The 20910-nt window shown below is 42.7% G+C and overlaps 1 protein-coding gene and 1 long non-coding RNA gene across 2 annotated transcripts; one reads left to right on the top strand and one right to left on the bottom strand.

The window, feature by feature from the left end:
• Nucleotides 1–7945: 7945 nt before the first annotated feature.
• On the bottom strand, nt 7946–15223 carry LOC140324928 (uncharacterized). The gene is made up of 3 exons (XR_011919593.1): nt 14394–15223; nt 9745–9924; nt 7946–8893 (listed from the first exon to the last, which is right to left on the bottom strand). It is a non-coding gene; the product is annotated as an uncharacterized lncRNA (long non-coding RNA).
• Nucleotides 15224–17106: 1883 nt separating this feature from the next.
• On the top strand, nt 17107–19574 carry JUNB (JunB proto-oncogene, AP-1 transcription factor subunit). The gene has a single exon (XM_072399490.1). It carries the CDS (start codon nt 17225–17227, stop codon nt 18065–18067), a length of 843 nt encoding a protein of 280 aa, XP_072255591.1. The 5' UTR covers nt 17107–17224; the 3' UTR covers nt 18068–19574.
• Nucleotides 19575–20910: the final 1336 nt, after the last annotated feature.

The following is a 20910-nucleotide window of genomic DNA, read 5'->3' as shown; positions in this document are numbered from 1 at the left end:
ACATGGAGCAAACTTTACACGTTGGCTGACATCCCCCATGCAGATACAAAGAAGAGACATGTAGAGGATCTGTGTATTCCAAATGCTGAGCAGACATAATAGAACAGGGTATATGTGCGCCAAGTATAATATTTGCTGACTTAAAGTGGAATCCAACATCCAATCTGTGCTTTACGTAGTTTATTACAATCTATTTAGTCCAAAACTTTTTTAGTTTTGCATCAGAAGTGGATGTACCAACAGCGCATGGACTTCTGGGGACTCTGAATCAGTGCAATTTAAATCTCCTTCCATATTCACAGTGCTTATTCTTTACAACCTTCACAGTTCTTCCAGGTTTCCATGTTGTCACATAAGGAGATCAAAAATGGTCCAATGTTCATCAGAATAGAAGGACAGGGAAATTGTGTATTAGGGACTGTGATGTGCTGGGTAAGGCCATTGAGGTCATTGAGATGCTTTTCATTTCATGGGATCAAATTCTATTGTGTGCATTGTAACATAATGTAAAATGTGCAATTTTATTGCTTTGACAGGGTCACTTTAAATTGTTCTGCAGTGCAGCCCCATCAGCAGTGCAGCTCCATGGTGCTTACGATTTCAATGCAATTGTTGTGCATTATGGTATTATGCATTGTGCATTTTACTGTGCACAGGTGTGATAAGGACCTAAATGTATATGGTCAGTCTGTGGGCATTACTAATGTTTTTGTTGTTCTTTATATTGTTATTTAACTTTCCCTCCAATGACACTACACACCAAGTAAACAGGTATTCTTTCTGAAGATATGAGGGGTCCTAATAGATTCCTAATGTTTCCACTGCATGCTGAAGATGAAGATTTAGGGCAATGTCCCCAAATTCCAACTATCCCATTGTATAAACATAAAGCATAAACCCAGAAGTACCTAGGAGTGAGCACCTACCTGTTCACCACTTGGCACCCATGAGAACTGACGATGAACCTGGCAGAGATGGCTCAGGTTGGCAGGAGTGACTGCAGGAATAACTAGGAAGTGATCAAGTGGCATTAAAGCCAAAAGCCGAAAGCCTGTCTAAGACTGCCTATAGTTATTTGCAGTTTGTCTATGAAGAACAGTCAGGTATACAATATAGGGCAGCCATTCTCAGCCAGAATTCATTCTCAACCATTGTTCCATGGAACCTGAAGGTTGCTCCAGAGGTTGCTAGAGGTTTCTTGAACTGTGGCTGATTGACCTCCCATTGATGATGCCTACATAGTTCTGGTGCCAACTCCACTTAGTGGAGCCAGGTGCTTGACTCTAATAAGGTTTTAGTTGTTTGTAAAAGTGGTCTTCTAGTCACCACTAAAAAGGGGTTTATTCCTTCCACTGGGTAGGACTTTAAAAGGCTTTTTCCTATTGACTCCAATAAATTGGTTGAATCAGGGGAGACCAAAGACCAAAAAAGTATTTCAAAGGTTCCTCAGAGGTAAAAAAGGTTGAAAGGCTCGTGTAAAGGAATGTTGCATCTTCATCCACTACTTAACCACACGGTAAGAACTGTGCCATTGCTCTCAAAGGGGAACATTCTAAAAAAAAGCAAAATTTATAAGCATTGCAGGAGCACAAGCCAAGAGACAAGCTGAGACCAAGGAACCACTGTTCTGATGAGAGATTGTCCCCTCAATGTCTCCATCTCCTCTCTGTGATTTTTATTGTGTGTGGGTCAGCAGAAATGACCATGAAGGATGACCATGAGGAAATGTCCTGATGATGGTCAGACAGTGCCCACACTTCCGGTGTATACATAAAACATTGTTCATCTTCTGGTTGTCTTTATATCATGTATCTTTGTAAACTTGTTTAAATGAACTCCAAAGCTAAATATGAAAATGAAATCATTAACAGAGCTACTTTACTTCTCAAAGTATTTATAAGTCCAGTTCAATGACCAAGGCAACCCCCTTGCTACACAACACAGCCAGATCCTTACCTCAGTTCTCTCCCCCTATCTGCACATGTATACTGATTGACTTTTAGAAGCCCCACTAGGCTTTGCTAGGGCAGCATAGAAGCTTGGCTATATCTGGAAGGGGGGACTTTATGTAGACCCCAAATGGTTGATATGAAAGTGTCTATCTTTAAATGATTAATCATGATTATTTTTATCCTAGATCCAAAAATTTCTTTCCACTACCTGTCCACTCATCTCTGATCAACTCCGGACCCACTTATCTACCTTGAGCCCTTACCATTGGTATTTTTCCCTTGGACATGCTGGTGTTCTCCAAATTCTAAAGAAATCCTCCCGACTTTCAAGCTAGCACCCAATCTCCCTGCTCCTTTGTGCCTCCAAACTTCTTAAAGCACACTGTCTACAAAAGACTAACCAACAATCTGGACATCAACTTTCCACTCAACCCACTTCAATCTGGCTTTCCAATGAAACAGCTCTCACAAAAGTGGCCAATGACTTCCTCAGAACAAAGTCACAAGGTAACTTTTCTCTTCTTCTAGTTCTTTCCTATGCATTTTAAAATGTTGATCACCTTTCCTCTCCGGATCCTGAACTTTATTTGTATCGGTGACACTGCTCTCTCTTGGTTTCCTTCTTCATGAAGTGACTACTCCTTCTAAGCTTCCTTCTTCCCCCACCCTCCTCCATGTTGGTGTTCCTCAAGGGTCAGTCCCTGGACCGGTTGTCTTCTCTCTGTTCACCTCCTCATTTAGCAAGCTCATATCCTCATTTGGTTTACAATACTATCTCTATGCAGATGACACACAAATCCATCCACACCTGATTTGTCTCCCTTAGTCCTGGGGAAATTTTCATTCTGCCTATCCATCATCTCATCATCTCCAAAATACACTCCTTCCTGTCCCCAGAGACCACTAAGACAATTTTACTTCTAAATGACTTCTTCCCTAATCTTAAATTTTATTATTATAAAGTAGAAGGATGCAATTGTATTTAACTGTATTATAAACAGTAATGCAGCAATACTAATATATTATCCATGGCTGCCCTACACGGATTGGGTCAGTGTTAAAGAAGCTTATGTGTATATACTGCACTTTTTATTTTTTTTCTCAGGATTTGGAATGTCTTCTCTGTTTTATTGCTGTGTCAGGAAATGTGTATTTAATGCGGCTACTTGAAAAAGAAAAAGGAAAAAAAGCCTGTATATTTCATAGACAGCTAGACATATCTGGAGAATAAACAGTTCGACTCAGACAGATCTACAAGCAGCAATGACTGCATACAACAGATGAATCATGCTGAGTACTAATCTCAGGAGTGTAAGGAAGAAGTAGCTTCAGAAATAACAACATGGTGACTAATTTTCGGCACTCGCTCGGTTTCAGGACACGTTCCAGCAACCCGGGGTTAAATCTTAAAGAAACCCAAGTCTAATTATAAACAACTTCGATGCCTGAAAAGAAAAATGTATGGTCCAAGCCATGGCTGGCCAACTCTGGTCCTCAAAGGTCGAGTTCTGCACCCATATATAGCATTCTCTAATAGACACCAATACATTTAGAAAAATGTGGTTTATATGAAAATCCTGGCCCCTATGTGGCCCTTGAGGACCAGAGTTGGACAGCCTTGTTCTAGCTTTTCTTGCTGCCCGCACTGCAATTGCTGAGGAATCCTCTACTGAGGTTTACTGAGAAGCTGGCATTTTCTAGAGCAGTGTTTCTCGAACTTTTTAACATGGGGAACCCCTTGAAATAACTTTCAGGTTCTTAGGTAACCCCTGCTAAATACACAACTCACAGTATAATAATTTGGTGGTCAGTTAGAAGAATGTCTCTTATAATGGTGGCCAATAGAAAGAGTGTCACCCTTACAGATAGCCAAAAAGATCGACTGTGTAAGTATAACTGACTGAGAGGCGCAGGTTGCTCATTGCTCAAGAAACCCCAAACAAACTCTAGAGGAACCCTGGTGGAGAAACATGTCAAATTCTTTGGCAAAATGTGTTTGTGGCCCATCACTCCCCCCCAACATTTTACGATAATTAAAGGGCTCTACTAAATAGATACCTAAATGTCAATGATTTCACTGCTATTGCTTGGTATGACCAGGGCTGGTCCACCTTCCCCAGGGCTCCAATTCACCCAATGGCAGTGGTGCATATAATTGGAATGCTATGCATTTGGGGCCCTCACTTTATATTTGTCCCATTTTATCCAAAACCATCTGTGGTCATGCATGTTGTAGGACTGGTACCGGCTTTTCCTTTTGTTTCAGGATTAGATTTTCTGCCGGTGGTTAAGGAGAATTCTGACTGATATAAGAGATGATTGGCCACTGAGAATTTGAAGGAAAAGGTAATTCAATGAAGAACATTGCCAGCCTTTATAATTCTGTCCCCTTTGACTCTCTCTTTTATCAAGACGTGCAGATCTTTAATAAGACGTATTGGCTTTCATGTCATGTTCATCATTATTTGGGGGTATGGTCACGTAGATTTGTGGATGGACAGTGGACCTCAGCCAGTCAGATATCTATGTTATAGCGTTTGGCACTAAAGCTAACAATGCAAAAATGGACTTTAGTTTGTTGAAAACTGACTGACCGTACTACCTACACAAGCGATTTATTAGAAGCCACTTTTCTGTAACTGGTTGAAAGTCGAACACCTAATTGATCTCTCAACACTAAAGATAGGCATATGTGCTCATGCTCCAAAATGTAATATTCCGACCTGATCAATCGTGGTTCCTTTCCATCCTACATTTGAGTTTGATCTGTTTTGGTCAATAGAATTTATCAATAAAGAATCGATCCAAACTCAATTTCATACATAAATCTAGATGACCACTCAATAAAATGGTCAAATTGACCTGTGTCTAGCCAGTGGCTACGCCTACTTAAACTTGTCGGAGAAGAAATTTAAAGGTAGAGACTCCTGATTTTTCCTTTGGAAACTAACATTTTCGGCAGCCAGTCTCATTCTTTTGTTTGGGCGATTGAGGTTAATGATTACTAATAAAGACTTTCCTAACCTGCATGCTTGTCTCAGATCAGAAAGTAACCGAGCCAGAGGGTCAACCTAATGGGCAGGAATTTAGCATCTTCAAAAGAAAAGGGTGACGAGGAACTTTAAGAGCCCCTTGCTGGTTGTAGTGTAGCAGGAGAGGGTGTGGGTTGATTTTTTTTTGTGAGAATGTGTGAATTAATCATAATGTTCCCAACATTCCAAAATAATTTGGTGGGACACTTTCATGGAATGGTAAAAATGTGGCGTGTTTGGTGCACCGCATGCTAAGGCATCTTCTGGGTGTGGCCAACATGGGTGTTGCTCGTAAAGAGCGCGATTTGTCATGACGCATTTCTCTACTGTAAATTCTATACAAGATACAAAGGGATTGTGATATATTAAATTTGTTGTAGAATAAGTAAATAATGGCTGATCTGCGATTGGTTATATATAGCTTCCTAAATACAGAATGAGAACAGGTACCGAGAATTACATCCGGAGTACAGGACAAGAGAAGTGGTACTGTGCAGAGTCAATATTTACAGAATAAGAACAGATACCAATAATTACACCCAGGGTACAGGACAGGAGAAGTGGTACTGTGAAGAGTCTATACATACAGAATAAGAACAGATACCAATAATTACACCTGGGGTCCAGGACAACAGAAGTGCTACTGTGCAAAATCCATACATATAGAATAAGTACAAATACTGAGAATTACACCTAGGATACAGGAAAGGAGAAGTGGTACTGTGCAGAGTCTATACTTACAGAATAAGAACATACACCGAGAATTACACCCAGGGTGCAGGACAAAAGACGTAGTACAGATTCCATACACACAGAACAAGAACAGATACCCAGAATTACACCCAGGGTACAGGACAGGAGAAGTGGTACTGTGCAGAGTCTATACATACAGAATAAGAACAGATACCGATATTAAACACCCAGGGTACAGAACAGGAGAAGTGGTACTGTGCAGAGTCTATACATACAGAATAAGAACAGATACCGATATTAAACACCCAGGGTACAGGACAGGAGAAGTGGTACTGTGCAGGGTCTATACATACAGAATAGGAACAGATACCGATATTATACATACAGAATAGGAACAGATACCGATATTAAACACCCAGGGTACAGGACACGAGAAGTGGTACTATGCAGAGTCTATACATACAGAATAAGTACAGATACTGAGTACTATACTCAATGTACAGGACAAGAGAAGTGGTACTGTGCAAAGTCCATGTATACAGAATAAGAACAGATACAGAGAATTACACCGGGGGTACAGAACAAGAGAAGTTGTACTATTCAAAGTCCCTACAAACATAACAAGAGGTACTGAGATTTAGGCAAATAGAAAAAAACAGCCTAAAAAACTGCTGCCAAGAGGGAAGTACTTCTAGGTATGTAGCAGCATGTCACCCACTTCCCTGCTTGCTTTGCTTCCATAAAAAAGTAGTGTTGATGCCTGAAAATCAACAACAAGTCTATAAAACGCCTTCATAAACTTTATCCACATCTACAGCCCTTTAAATGGTCACTTTAAGCCCCATTACAGCAAAACTCTTTTCAGAAAGATTTCATCTCAGAAAGTCAGTTTGGTAATCTAACGAGCCCATATAGACCATTAATTTTGAATTGACCCTGCATTTTCCCTGAATGTATTACACCCCAAGGATATTACAGATATACACAGGCCCCTCCTGCACCACTGAGAATAAGATATATAATATTCTAAGACAGTTTCTGCTCAGCAGTGTATGATTTGTTACAGACTGATCTCCTATTCTCCAGCTGTGTGTGTCCCTCCCTGTGGGGTGTCCATCTGTAAGGCTGGGATTTTTGGGAATGAATCACCTCTGCCTTGCTCTGACCACAAATTTAACCTTGTCTTTGCCTCTCAGCTCTTTTCTTTGGTTCATCTTGTCAATTCATGCTTAAGAGTAGATTATCTCACAGGAGACCCTCCAGGCAAATATTAAAAAACATAATTTTTCACTGACAGCCTTGCATCTCTATAGGCAATACTCTTCAAATGTACGTGTTTCTGTACCCAAATCTGTAGCTTTGGATAGAATGGGGAAAGAACATCCGTCAAGTTTCATTGGACACTTCCTGTACTGGTGACAACTTTTTACTAGACAAGAACTAAGGGAAACCTGCATGGGGTAAAGAGGCAACATTAAAAAACTGTGTTCTAGAAGTTCTAGCATTCAACAACCCAGACAACTTTTTCTCGGGCAGGAAGTAAAGGCTCTCTGACTGCATTTTGTAATCCTTTTCTGGTCTATCCAAAAAAAAGTGTTGGGTATAGATATACTTTTAGTGATATGAGGGGTCACCTGTTGTCTAATAAACATTACTATACTATAAAACTGGAGTCCGTCTCTCCATTTAGGCTCAAACAGATCTACAGACTACTCATTGGCGTGGTCATACATTCAATGGGTGCACGACCACTTTGCATGACTGATATCTCCTACATGGATACCGTAGTGCACACATTGGTCGGCAATTGTGAAATTTACCCAGGAGCATCCCCCCAAGAAAAATTAGCCCACCAAAGAGCTCATGGGCATTTATACTTACAAAGCCTGGTTGGTAATGTAAACAGCAATGGGCACTCATTTTCGCTGGTGGCTGCTGGGAAGAGATCCAAGAGTGTCGATGGAACAAAGAATGGACATTCCCAATCAATATTCAATCAATACATTGATTGAAAGAAAATGTTGGAGATTTTCCAAATTTTATTAGATTTATTTTGTATGTTGGGAAGAGCTCCCAGGGCATTGAATCAACAAAGAATGGGCTTTCCCAAGTAATGTCAAATCAATACACTGATTGATGTTCAAGAATGCCCATTTTTTATTAGATTTCTTTTGGATGTTGGAAAGAGCTCCCTGTGTATCGATGAAACACAGAATGGGAATTCCCAATCAATGTTCAATATAATAATTGAATGAAAATGTTGGAGAATTTTATTAGATTTCTTTGGGATTTTCGACAACTCTACTGTTTGCTTTTGAATGAGAGCTTCACAGTCCACCTAAATGGAAAGCCAATGTATACCAAAAGCCCTGACCAAAGCGTCTATAGGACATTACAAAATGAAGGGATCTAGGAAGCTGACCTAAAACAGATCAGAAATGGTTACCTACTGATGACCTCTCCAACAATGTCAATGTATCTTCTTCCTAGAAGCACAAATCCTTGTTTTAGGATTTCAGGATGTTCAGGAAACCTTCAAAAACATTACTGAACAATCCAAGGACCTAAAAATTATATATCCAAGGTGAAAGAGAGAGTCGGACCATTCTGCCGATGACCCTCTGTAAGCTTCGAGTGGTTATGACCTCCTAAGCTATAAAGAACAAGAAGAGAAATTTCTGGTGCCTCATGGTTGAGTCACTCCTGCTGTGAATGAAGCTTGTGTAACTCTGCTTAGACAAACTGAGGAAAGCTCTGATTCCCAAAAACCTCAAATTGCCAACAGATGGTGAAAAAGAACACAGTGACAGTTCGGGTTTGTGAAATATGGTGATCATTAAGGTGAACTGTGAAGAGCAGACAATGAGAAAAAGTAGTGAATGAATTGCTTGTGGCCTGAAGTCGTTCTACTTTGGTCATATCGGTCTTCTTGTACTGGCAACCTCTTGGGTCTTCCATGTTTATAGCTGATGGAAGGCTGAGAATGCTTTGCCCCTGTAACAGCCCTGCTTGTCTGATTGGCTTTTTACCAGTGTTGTCCAATGGGAGAAAGTGTAGTGAGTCACATGTTCCCCTGTACTTGAAAGTATAAGGCGCTTCTCTCAGCTCCATGTGACAGCTCTGGTTGTCCGAATGGCTAACCATCCAATGGGAGAAGGTGTAGTGAATCACATGTTCCTCCATACTTGGAAGTACTGGATCCATCACTTTGCTTCCCTATGCAAGAGAAGTGCCAAGACAATAAAAGAAAGGTTCAAGCAACCAGAGAGGCTGGAAATGGTCAGATTTAAGGAGCAATTTGACTAACATCCCAGGGCCCCCACCATCCTAAAGGCCCCAAATGACGTTGCTGTGCACCACCATATTTGCCCAGGGCCCCGTTTTGGGTAAAACCATCCCTGATTGGCAAAGTGAATCCCTGTAAATCTCAGGTGAATCCCAGCACACACAGGTCTATTTTCTTGCTACTTTGCCTAGCCACTCTAATAATTAGTTAAAACAATCTGTGCCCCGGTTGTACATTTATTTTTAGTTCTGTGTCCCTACAGGGATTCCTTTCCTATCTCTGTTTTGTCTGACACTTATCACTTAAGCTGCGTACACACTTCCAATTTTTATCGTTCAAAATGAACAACGAATGATCGATTGGGCAAAAATCGTTCCTAAAAAAAGTAACCAACGACGCCGACGAACTAGGAAAGTCCTTGGAAATGAACGACCGGACCGGCGGATCGGATTGGACGACGATCGTTGACCATCGTTCGTGTGTACGATCGTTCATTGATCGTCCATGGTCTGAGCATGCGTGATGAACGAACGTTCCTGCGGTGCACGTAACTTCCTGTATCGTTCAAACGATCGCATCTATTGTGTGTACAATATCTACGAACGATCGTGTCGTTATCTGTATGTACAGGATCGGTGCTATACGATCGTTCGCAGATATCGTGCAGGATCGTTCGTCGTTCGTTTACCAACGATAATAATTGGAAGTGTGTACGTAGCTTTAGGCAGGAATATTAGAGGTGGACTTTAGACTGTAAGAAAGTCCTGACAAAGGACCTTACCTTTCCCCCATGTAATATTGTTGCTTGCCTTGTTGGGGAGATTTCCCCTCATTGACGTTTTTGACATCCACCTGTTGATTGGACGAGGAAGGAGCAGCAGCTCTCTGATGTGCTCATCCCGCTGCTTCCTTCTCCTGTGACGTCTCATTGTTAGTTGTCTAGCTGCTTCTCTCTTCCAACCTGGGTGTACAGGAAGTTAAAAAACCATCAGATCGATATATAACCTGCATTAAAATGACACGTTACAATGTCGTAATAACTACATAAACGCATTAAATATTTTTTTAATATCCGCCTGATGTTCTGATATAAATATCAAACCTTCACGCTTGACTGCTGCGTACTTCTAACTGCGTCATGCACCACAAAAGCTCCACGTATTAATTTTTAAATTGCTGGGATATATTTTCAGCATATTGGCCTTTAGATGATTTCTGCAGCTATGTAAAAAAAAATCCTTGGTAGAGCTGCCACGCTGAGCTATATTTTCTATGTTAAGACCTGCCAGCCACATAAAATAGCAGATTTATGCAAATTGCCACCTATATTACAATGAAGATTACTCAGCTCAAAACCTAAATCTAAAAGTCGACCAATTCCATTTTGAATTTCTAAAAATAAAGTGCTGAAGTTGCATCTGTGCACCGGCACCCACGGAAGTCTGTATTGCCATATGCAGAAGTGGCCTTGTGAACGCGCGTTGTATTCTGGCTGTGGTAATCAGGGGCCAACATAGAGAGGTGCAAAGTATGCCACTGCACAAGGGCCCCATACCCTCCTAAGCCACACATGGACACCACAGGGGCCCCAAGTCAGCTCTGCACAGGAGCCCACTGTTGGCTACGTCCTCCATTGCTGGTGATTAATTAATGTTGATCACCTGAAAAAGCAAAGTTGGCTGAATGCTAACTGGTCATAAAGTGAGGGTCGGTGCCTTTGCCAATCATCAATGCACCCAATCATCAATGCACCCAACCTGGATAATCCAATCCAATGGGCTGATCCCAAGGGTGTATTTTTGGCTTTGGGATGCAGTTTCCATTATACTGTCCGTGTTGACTATGACTGCTTATTTACAGTAATATATACAAATTCCGGGCAACACAGACCTAAATAACCCTCACATTGAATGGAAAGGAAAAAATAGAATTTCTTATACAATGGGGTCTTTATTCTAGGATTGAAGGAGTTAACAAATTCTTCCCACAGCTGCACTGATTTAACCCACCGTCACTTCCTGCTGTGTCATAGGATATTAATAGGATGGGGAAGTATGGGCTGCATAACAATCCCAACACCAAGCCCTATATGTAAAACTCTGCAATAGCAATACAAATCTCTTGTTTTCTGTGTGCCACCATAGGAAGGATAGATTCCATGTCATATCGCTCCTCCTTGTCTGTGCCACCCTGTGGCAGTAGGAACAGACTTAGTGCCCCATAGTGCCTCCTGTTTATGTCCACCTCTGGCAGGGGGGACAGACTTCATGTCAGATTGCCTCACCTTGTCTATGCCATTCTATGGCAGAAGGGACAGACTGCATGCCACATTGCCCCCTTTGTCTGTGCCACCACGTGGTAGAAGGGACGTATTCCATGGTATAATGCCCCCTTTTTCTGTGTCACTCCATGATTGGATGGACAGACTCCATCTCACATTGCCCCCCCCCCCCCTTGTGTCTGTGCCACCCTATGGCAGGTAGGACAGACTTAGGCTCCCATCGCTACACCTGTCTGTGTCACCTTATGGTGGGAGGGACAGACTCCATGTCAGATTGCTCCACCTTGTCTATGCCACCCTGTGGCAGTAGGAACAGACTTAGTGCCCCATAGTGCCTCCTGTTTTTTGTCCACCTCTGGCAGGGGGGACAGACTTCATCTCACATTGCTCCCCCTTGTCTTTGCCACCCTTTGGCAGGTAGGACAAACTTAGGGTTCCATCGCTGCACCTGTCTGTGTCACCTTATGGTGGGAGGGACAGACTCCATGTCACATAACTGCCCTTGTCTGTTCCACCTTGTAGTAAAAGGGGCAGATTTCAAGTCATATTGCCTCCCTAGTCTGTGCCACCCCCTGGTGGGAAGAACAGACTCCATATCACACTGCTTCTTCTTGTCTGTGCCACCCTAAGGCAGGTAGGACAAACTTGATGTCACATCGCTCCTCCTGGCTGTGCCACCCTATGGCAGGAGGGGCAAGAAGGACTGCATCACCCCATGGTAGGAGGGAAAGATTCCATATCACATTTTTACCCTTGTCTGTGCCACCCTATGACAGGTAGGGCAGACCTGATGTTCCATTGCTCCTCCTGTCTGTGCCACCTTATAGCAGGAGGAGCAAAATGGACTGTGTCACCCTGTGGTGGGAGGTGTTTCACATCCATTCTGACATAAGCATACATGCCCCATAGCACTATCCAGTCTGTACTGAACTATTGCAGTACAGAAGTCAGGAAGTTCTATCTGCGCACCTAGAAAAGGTGAGGCTTCCGTGTACATACAGGGTGTGACCTGCTCCTGGCGTAATCACAAGGATGTGGAGGAAGGACAGGTTCTGGCTTGTGACATGCCTCTCCCTCCTAGGATCAAGCATTATAATTGAAAGCTCTGACCTCTCATTAGGGCCATATGAATTCTTCATTTACCAGTTTTTGGAGAACCACAAGTCCAAGCATGCCATTGTGGTCAGCCCTTAGTACAAGCCACAAATGCTTCCATCTTGTGACATTCAATCCAAAAGTTCTGAGAGTTAGATCACTGAATGTGGCATCAAAATTCTGATCCAAAATATTATATTTCCATTCCTTTTGATTAATGTTCCCATGTCATGAGTTGTAAAACTATATGACACCTGATATAATTACATATAAAAGATTAAAAATTTCTGCGTCTACTTCCAGACACCATGTAAGGAAATCAAATGAGAAATGTTCACAAGATTTGATATGTTTTCAATTCTTTGACAATATCAAAAACTTTGCAAAACCTTAAGACTGAAAGGCAGCAAAGACAAGAGGAAGGAGACAGCCGGTTCTGACACAGTGCTAAGGACGTGGCCAGGGAGAACCAGAAATGACTGACCCAATTCTGTTTTATAACTACGATTACAAAATACAAAAACATACCAATGAAGCTGGTAATTTATACAAATAGGACTAAATAATTACCTATATCCATACAGAAAACAGGAGAACAACTTGGCTGACGGTCAGATAGGCTGTGGGAAGAGGTGACCCTGGTGGTTAGCACCTTGTCAACAGTCCCAACCGCTGTCCTGGTCCTCATGAACCAACCAGCAGTTCAACATATGACAGCAGGTGGAACTCAATTGCTAACTACTGCCCATAGGGAATGAATGGGGTCATTCTCGATGAGCAGTTGTGGGTGAGACACTATGGGTCTGATTTATTAAAGCTTTCCAAGGCTGGAGAAGAGAGACTATCATGGGAGAACCTGGGTAATCCAGCAAACTTCATTTGCTATTAGTTGGCAGATGTTTTCAATCCTAGACCAGATCCATTTGCGGTTTGCTAGATCACCCAGGTTCTCCCATGATAGTCTAACTTCTCCAGTTTTTGAAAGTTTTATTAAATCAGACTTTGGATGGTTCAGGGGCATAATAAACTTGTATTCACGTGTTTGAGCTCCAGGAAAAATTACAAAAATACCTGTGAAGTGGAGGTAGCTTTTCCCCTATAGATGCATAGAGGAAAGGGGTTAGTTCCTGGCCAGGGCTGTGGTGGACAACCTTGTTTCCTGATCACCAGCCCCAAGATGACTTGCCTACCTACCTTTTATCATTGAATCAAGATAAAACCATTGCACAGGTTCCTGTGTACCCGTACAAGAGTTTCCTAAGTTTAAAACTAAAACTGGGATGGTATTGACATAGGGCGGGTGTTGTCCAAAGCAAGGAAGGCTCCTCTGGGTCCAATTGTCGTATTATGATATTCTGGATCATTATTTACTGCATACTATAGGTAGGTATATCTGTCTGAAAAATACGGCTACTTCCATGGAACAGCCTCAATGAAGAAACAGCATTCCATCCTCTTGAACTCGCTCACAAACACACCGGAGCGGAAGAGCTAGATGACAAGAGGTGACAGGTGGTGACACGTGGTATCCAGCCTGTCCTGCAGGATGCCAATGTCGGGAATTTCAGGAATGAAAATCCTTGGCACAGCGTGACCTCTTCTGATGAGGGTGCGGCACATCCGGATTCCTTGGGGTGCTGAAGGCCCGAGGCGAAGGAGCAGCAAGACTCAAATGCTGCTGGGACAGGCAGATATTAAATCTGTTTGACAATTGTACGTGAACTTGAAACCAACATTTGGACAGCAGAGTATAAGACCGGTGAAGGTCGAGTAGTTTATCAGGTTTTATGGTTACATAATGAATCATTGGAGGGATCTCCTATCACTGTGATCTTCCCTTCATCTGCTCCTACAATCCTCTCTAGTTTTAGTCATTTCCTTTTTTCCATGCTTTAATTCCCCAACCACCCGTTTATTCTGTGATGAGGTCATGATCCTTCCCTCATGGAATCTCTGGGTTTTCCCCCTTTAATTTGTGCTTAAGCTACATTCACTGTGCTTAATCTCATATTCACTCCCCTTAATAAAACAGCAACACAGAGGATGACATTCACCTTAGATTACAATCACAGCCGTGGAGGTATTTTCACTAAGATGACCATCAATCGCAGATTCCTTTTTATTACAACGGCTCTCAGAGGCTTATCAAAGATGTCTCTGCTGAAATACCTTCAGAAGGTTGTTATTCTCTGCTGTAGATGTCAGCATGTGTTTTGTATAAGAAAGACCGGAGAGAAGTTTTATATAAAATAAATGGAATGTACTCATTCTTTTTTATTTAGATAAGAACTGTCCACAATATAGAATCAATGAATTTATCAAAATTGTCTCATCCTTCTCATCTATTCCTAATTCCTCTTACTCAGTCGTAAATTCTTTAATGCCCCTGTATGGTTTTCAATCCTCAGCCTCCCAATACCCTCTTCATATACCTCTGTCTTTCCTAATGCCCCTGCACTTTATATTCTGTATCCTCCCTAAACTTCCTTCATACTACCCCGACTTTCTCATGTGTAAAGTCTTCAATCTTCAGCCTTCATATACTCTCCTCATATATCTCTGTTCTTCCTAATGCCCCTGTACGGTCTTGATTCCATACCTTGGCACCTCTATACCCTTCTTATAGCCTCCTTATTGCCCCCTGTACAGTCTTCATCCCATACCTTGGCACCTCTATACCCTTCCTATAGCATCCTTATTGCCCCCTGTATGGTCTTCATCCCATACCTTGGCACTTCTATACCCTTCTTATAGCATTCTTATTGCCCCCTGTATGGTCTTCATTCCATACCTTAGCACCTCTATACCCTTTTTATAGCCCTCTGTCCTCTCTATTGCCCCCTGTACGGTCTACATTCCATACCTTAGCGCCTCTATACCCTTCTTATAGCCCTCTGTCCTCTCTATCGGTCTTTATTCCATACCTTAGCACCTCTATACCCTTCTTATAGCCCTCTGTCCTCTCTATTGCCCCCTGTACGGTCTTTATTCCATACCTTAGCGCCTCTATACCCTTCCTTTAGCCCTCTGCCCTCCGTATTGCCCCCTGTACAGTCTTCATTCCTCAGCCTCCCTATACACTCTTCATCATCCACTTTCCTTCCTAATTCTCCCAATACGATCTTTACACTCTGTTCTGTCTGTGCTCCCTCCTGTCCCCATTCTTTACATTCCTAAACCTTCCTAACAATCTAATTCCCCCATATACCACAGCTATTGCCACCTGCACCATTTCTGATCTGCTGCATGCTGACCCCCCCCCCCCCCAATTCTTTACAATCACACCATCTCTCCACATTGTGTGTTAGATTGTAAGCTCCATGGGGCAGTGTCCTCATCACCTCCTGTGCCATGAACATTACATTTTTAAAAATACAAGATAATAATATTTTTTTCCTTTGTGCTCCTTCTCCAATATAAGCCTTGTATTTCCTTCTACCCTTTTTCACTATTCTTTCCATCATTTCCCTAATATATAAATTACTGTCTATTGTTCTTCATCACCTCCCCTCATACCCCAATTGCCCCTGTCCTTCCCTTTACACCCCATCACCCTACAACAGTCTTCTAATCTCCATGTATCCTCCTCCTCTACGCACCTCACTCTCTTTCACTCCCCACCCCCCAATACCCCAATTGCCCCTGTCCTTCCCTTTACCCATATACACCCAGCCCTCTATTACAGTCTCCTAATCTCCATGTAGCCTCCTCCTATATTCACCTCTCTGTCCTCCATACTCATCCTTATCCTTCCTGCTCCTCTCTGCACCTTTCCCACACCTCCTCATCCATTCCCCATCATTCACACCTTTATTCACCCAGTCTCCTCTACCTATTCCCTACACTAACCTCACTCATCCCTCCTGCTTCACCCTCCTTCTCCAACCCCTCCCATGTCTGTCATACTGTCCTTATTCTCTCTTCTGTATATTCCCCCTATACTATTCACCCAATCTCCGGCTTTGCAGCACCACAGTCCCAGCCCATCAAATCCCACCGTCTGCATGGAGTTTGTACATTATTAGACTGAGAGCATCTCTGAGGTGCAGGTATGGGCAATTCTATGTAATATCTGCACTATGTATGTAGAAAAAGATAAATGTATATGTATAATAAATACATAATAATAATATTATTATTATTAATAATGAATAAAAAGTATATACTAATAATAATAATGTATATTAAATATATAATAATATTAATACTAATAATATATAATAAATAATATTAATTAAATAATAATATTAATGTATAAATAATACATAATAAGAATGTATAATAAATACATAATAATAATAATGTATAATACATACTTAATAATATTAATGTATAATAAATATATAATATAAATGTATATTAAATGTATAATAAATACATAAAAATAATTTATAATAAATACAAAATAATAATAATATTCACCTCACGCCCCCTGTATTCATCCTAAATCTGCTCCCTTATTCCACTGACCCCCCCATACCCATCCTAAATCCCCCCCCCAGCACCCCTCTATGTGTCCATCACTCTTCTCGCGCCCTCCCCAGTTTTTTTTATTACCCCCTCAGTCTCTTTTCTCCCCTCCCGCCTCCCCCTGTTTACAAGCAGCACGAGTTTCCTGGCAGTGACGTAACGCCCTCACCTCCCCCTCGCTCTCCCCCCCTTCTCACGCTCGGCAGCTGTGACGACGGCCTCTTGGCTTCCAATCCGCGCCTGGCATGCAGCTTCCGGGAGGCGGGACTTGTGTATAAAGGCTCTGGCGCTGTGCTGTGCCCTGTCAGATAGGAGTCAGCCTCCTGCACACTCGGAGCTGTCATTGGAGCTGTTGCTGCTGTTTGCAGATTTCCTCGCACCTGTTACCGGTCTCCCCTCCACATTCTCTGGTCTCATGTGCTCCAGGATGGAGCAACCCTTTTACCATGATGACTCACTGTTATCTGCTTACTCCAGACCAGAACCGGGTTTGCTGAAGCCCAGTTTGACTTCCTTATCGGAACCTTACAGGGGAGGCAAGCCAGATCTGTCGTACTACCCAGAACAGCCCAGCCTGAAGATGTCGGCTCCCGAACTGGAGAGATTAATCATCCACAACGGCCCTGGGGTCATCAACAGCCCCAATGGAGGGCAACTTTTCTACCGGGGCGGTACGGAGGAGCAGGAAGGCTTTGTAGACGGCTTTGTCCGGGCTTTGGACGACCTGCACAAGATGAACCGCGATGCCCCCCCTAATGTGTCCCTCGGGGCCGGCCCGGTGCCCATGAATGGAGGTGGGTCTCCAGGCAGCACCACCATGTACAACGACCCTGCCATCTACACCAACCTGGCTACCTACAACTGCTACAGGCAGCCTTCAGCCACCATCAACTACTTACCGCACAGTTATGGGGGTCCCACCTTTAAAGAAGAGCCCCAGACGGTGCCTGAGGCCGGCAGTAGAGACAGCACGCCCGCCCCGCTCTCCCCCATCAACATGGAAGAGCAGGAGAAGATCAAAGTGGAGAGGAAGCGGTTAAGGAACCGGCTAGCAGCCACCAAGTGCCGGAAACGCAAGCTGGAACGCATCGCCCGCCTGGAGGAGAAGGTGCGAGACCTAAAAAGTGAAAACAGCGGGCTGAGCGGCACTGCCGGCATGCTACGGGAGCAGGTGGAACAACTGAAGGTTCGGGTGAGAGAACATGCCCGGCACGGGTGTCAACTGCTGCTAGGAGGCAAAGGGCAACCTGTCTTCTGAAGACACCCCAGAACGTTCCTGGGTGTTCACCAGCACCTCCTCTTGTCAACCCCTCTTTCCAAACTTGACTACAGAACACTCAGGGGTGGTCGGAGACAAGAACTGTATCCCGTGTGAGTCAAACCAGGCAAGAACCAAGCCTGAGGAGGGTCTAAAGTTACAAGAACTGAGCCCATGTATGGGTCTAGGGGGCATTAACCATGTCCTCTGGGCCTAGGCTGCAAGAACTGTGCTCTTTGTGGACAAGCGAGAAAGAACTGTGCCCTGGGAGGACCTAGGCTTTATAAACCTATGTGGGTCCATGGGAGAAGGACTGCTTGGGGGTCTGAAAGCTGAAACCGAAAGAACTTTGACGGAGAAGAGGGCTAAAACCAGGCTTAGGCAACTATGGCTCTACAGCTGTTGTAGAAGTACAAGTCCCAGCATTCTGGTACTTCTAGTTCCATGACAGCTCGAGAGACACAAGTTTCCTGGCCTAGATGGAAGGGAGACTTTTGAGGAGTGTGGGGTCTTGGATGCTGTCTGCAAGCACCCAACAATCATGATAATGCTGCTCCATCCCAACACTCCAGAAGGACCATGTGGTGAGCAATGTATTTCCCTTAAGCCAAACTCGGCAAACCTTCTCCTTCATCTGTGGTGGGACCAAAAGTGCCAGCATGGCTTCTTAGACTGAGACCCAACTCCACAGCTGCAGAATGAGGTTTGCCGAACCGTATCTTAACTCTTCTCTTGCTTGGCTTCCTACGTTGTAGCAGCAGAAGAGTTAACGCCCGGTGACTAATCCCTTCCTTAGAAGGTTTACGTCTTCCTAATTTTGGATCATAAAATGGGGAAGCGAAGGCGAACCATGTGACTTGTGAGATGGAAGGGTGGGTCGTTTGGCACGGTGAAGGGAGAAAACCATGCATTCCGTAATTGTGATACTGAGTATCGAGACACTGATCATGCACTGTATTGGGTAAACTTACAGCAGTGTTTGGGTTGAAACTGGATATATACTGCATATCGATGACAGTAAAGAGTGCAACATTTTACAATTTTTATTTTCTTTCAGTAAAGTTTACAGAAAAGCACCAACATTCTCTCTTTGTCACCTTCGCCGGCTGTCAAACCTCCAGAGTATCGCAGGCCGATACTACAATTTGACAGCGTAGCGAGGTGGAACCCGTTTCGGGGTTTTGTATGTCGGGGGTTTTTTTTCTGCAGGTTCCGGAAAACCCCCCTTGAGTATTTAAATAGATGATGCACCGTTTATTTAAGAACAATGCACATAAGGTACTTTTCAGGAAGCTGGGAATTTCACAAAGTGTTTTTTTTTTCTTGAAAGTGCTGAGTTAAACTTAACAGAGAAAATATTTTTATGTTTTGAATGGAAAAAAAAAAGTCTGAAAATGTATTTTTGTTTTTTTGTTTTTATATACTGCGATTATTAATGTGTGCTGTACAAATGTTTTATATTTGTCTTGTTTCCGTATTTAAGTAAATAATATTGTTTACAACTAAACTTTTTGTCTCACCTTAATTATTATTTTTTTTTATGGGTATGAAGGGGGATTTTGGGTTCTTTATATGGAAAATAAAAATCTGTTGGTCTGGTTCAGTAATAAAGTGAAGGTCATGAACCCACTTTGGGGCTTTACTCCAAATGTGTGGGGGGTGAAGATGGGTTTCACTTGGTTAGTGGCCATTCCACTTCTCTTTTATACTTTTAGGAACTGTTATACTGACATAAAAAGAGGGATCTGGGCTTCATGGGTTATTATTATTATTAAACAGTCTTTATAAAACACCAACATGGCGCTTTACATTAAATAGGGGTTGCAAATGACAGACAGTGACACAGAAGGAGAGGACCCTGCCCCGAAGAGCTTACAATCTAAGAGGTGGGGGAAATGTCACACAATACTAGGGGGATATGGAATGGTGGGTGAGTAGTGAGGGTTTAGGAGACAGAAGAAGACAGGTAGGAAAATTAGAAGAGAGGGGTTTTAAGGGCTCTTTTAAAGGAGCAGAAAGTAGGGTTACATAAACTTTTTACATATGTGGTCAAAGAGATTAATTGACAAAAGCTAGTTACTATAATAAAGTGACATGGGAAGGGGNGGGGGGCAGAAGGATCTTGCAGTATATGAGGCTGGTATTGGGAAAGAAATACTCTTGGTTTGAGAATTCATAGCCATGATTTGAATCAAGGGCCAAATCGATAACGTTTTGAATAAAAGGGTCAATGAGAATATTGGAATGGGAATGTGGAAAAGTCAGAACCCCTGTTGGCCTTTTACACCTATATATATATGACCACCTTTGCATCCCATTCCAATTGCTACAGAAGGGAGAAGACCTTTCCCTATTTCCTGCCCCAGTGACCATGGAGGATGTTGGGTGGAATTGTCCCAGTGGGGATATAAATGCTAAACGAAAGCATATAATCCCTCCTCAATCCATGTCATAGGAAAGATTCAAATTACTTCCTATGCTAGTGACTACATAGAAAGTCAATGACCTGGATCACAGTAGCAATAAATACAGCATGTAATAAGGGTTTGAACATTTATCAAATAACCAAAAACTGTAGCAGGAGGTTTAAAGTATATGTGAGCAGTTTTACCTGCTTTTTAATTCTGATCAGCCAATCCTATGATATACACAACTCATTGTACAGTCAGGAACATAAAACACATATTTGCTATTTTAGCAGATTCAGCTTCCTAGAAAGCTTCACCATCTCCAGGCTGTTCATGGGACAGTAAATTGGCTCCTTCATATCTGTCCCATGAGCAAAACTGAAATGTTGTAGAAAAATACTCCTCTAGCCGCTTTTATCGCTCCTCCAATGACCT

The sequence above is a fragment of the Pyxicephalus adspersus genome, chromosome 2 (assembly GCF_032062135.1).
Source record: "Pyxicephalus adspersus chromosome 2, UCB_Pads_2.0, whole genome shotgun sequence".
Lineage (NCBI taxonomy): Eukaryota > Metazoa > Chordata > Amphibia > Anura > Pyxicephalidae > Pyxicephalus > Pyxicephalus adspersus.
The sequence above is the reverse complement of the archived record's forward strand: the minus strand, read 5'-3'. Positions and strand labels throughout refer to the sequence as shown.

Coding starts and splice junctions, on each gene's coding strand:
- JUNB (XM_072399490.1), top strand. CDS start 17,225: ATGTGCTCCAGGATGGAGCAACCCTTTTACCATGATGACTCACTGTTA.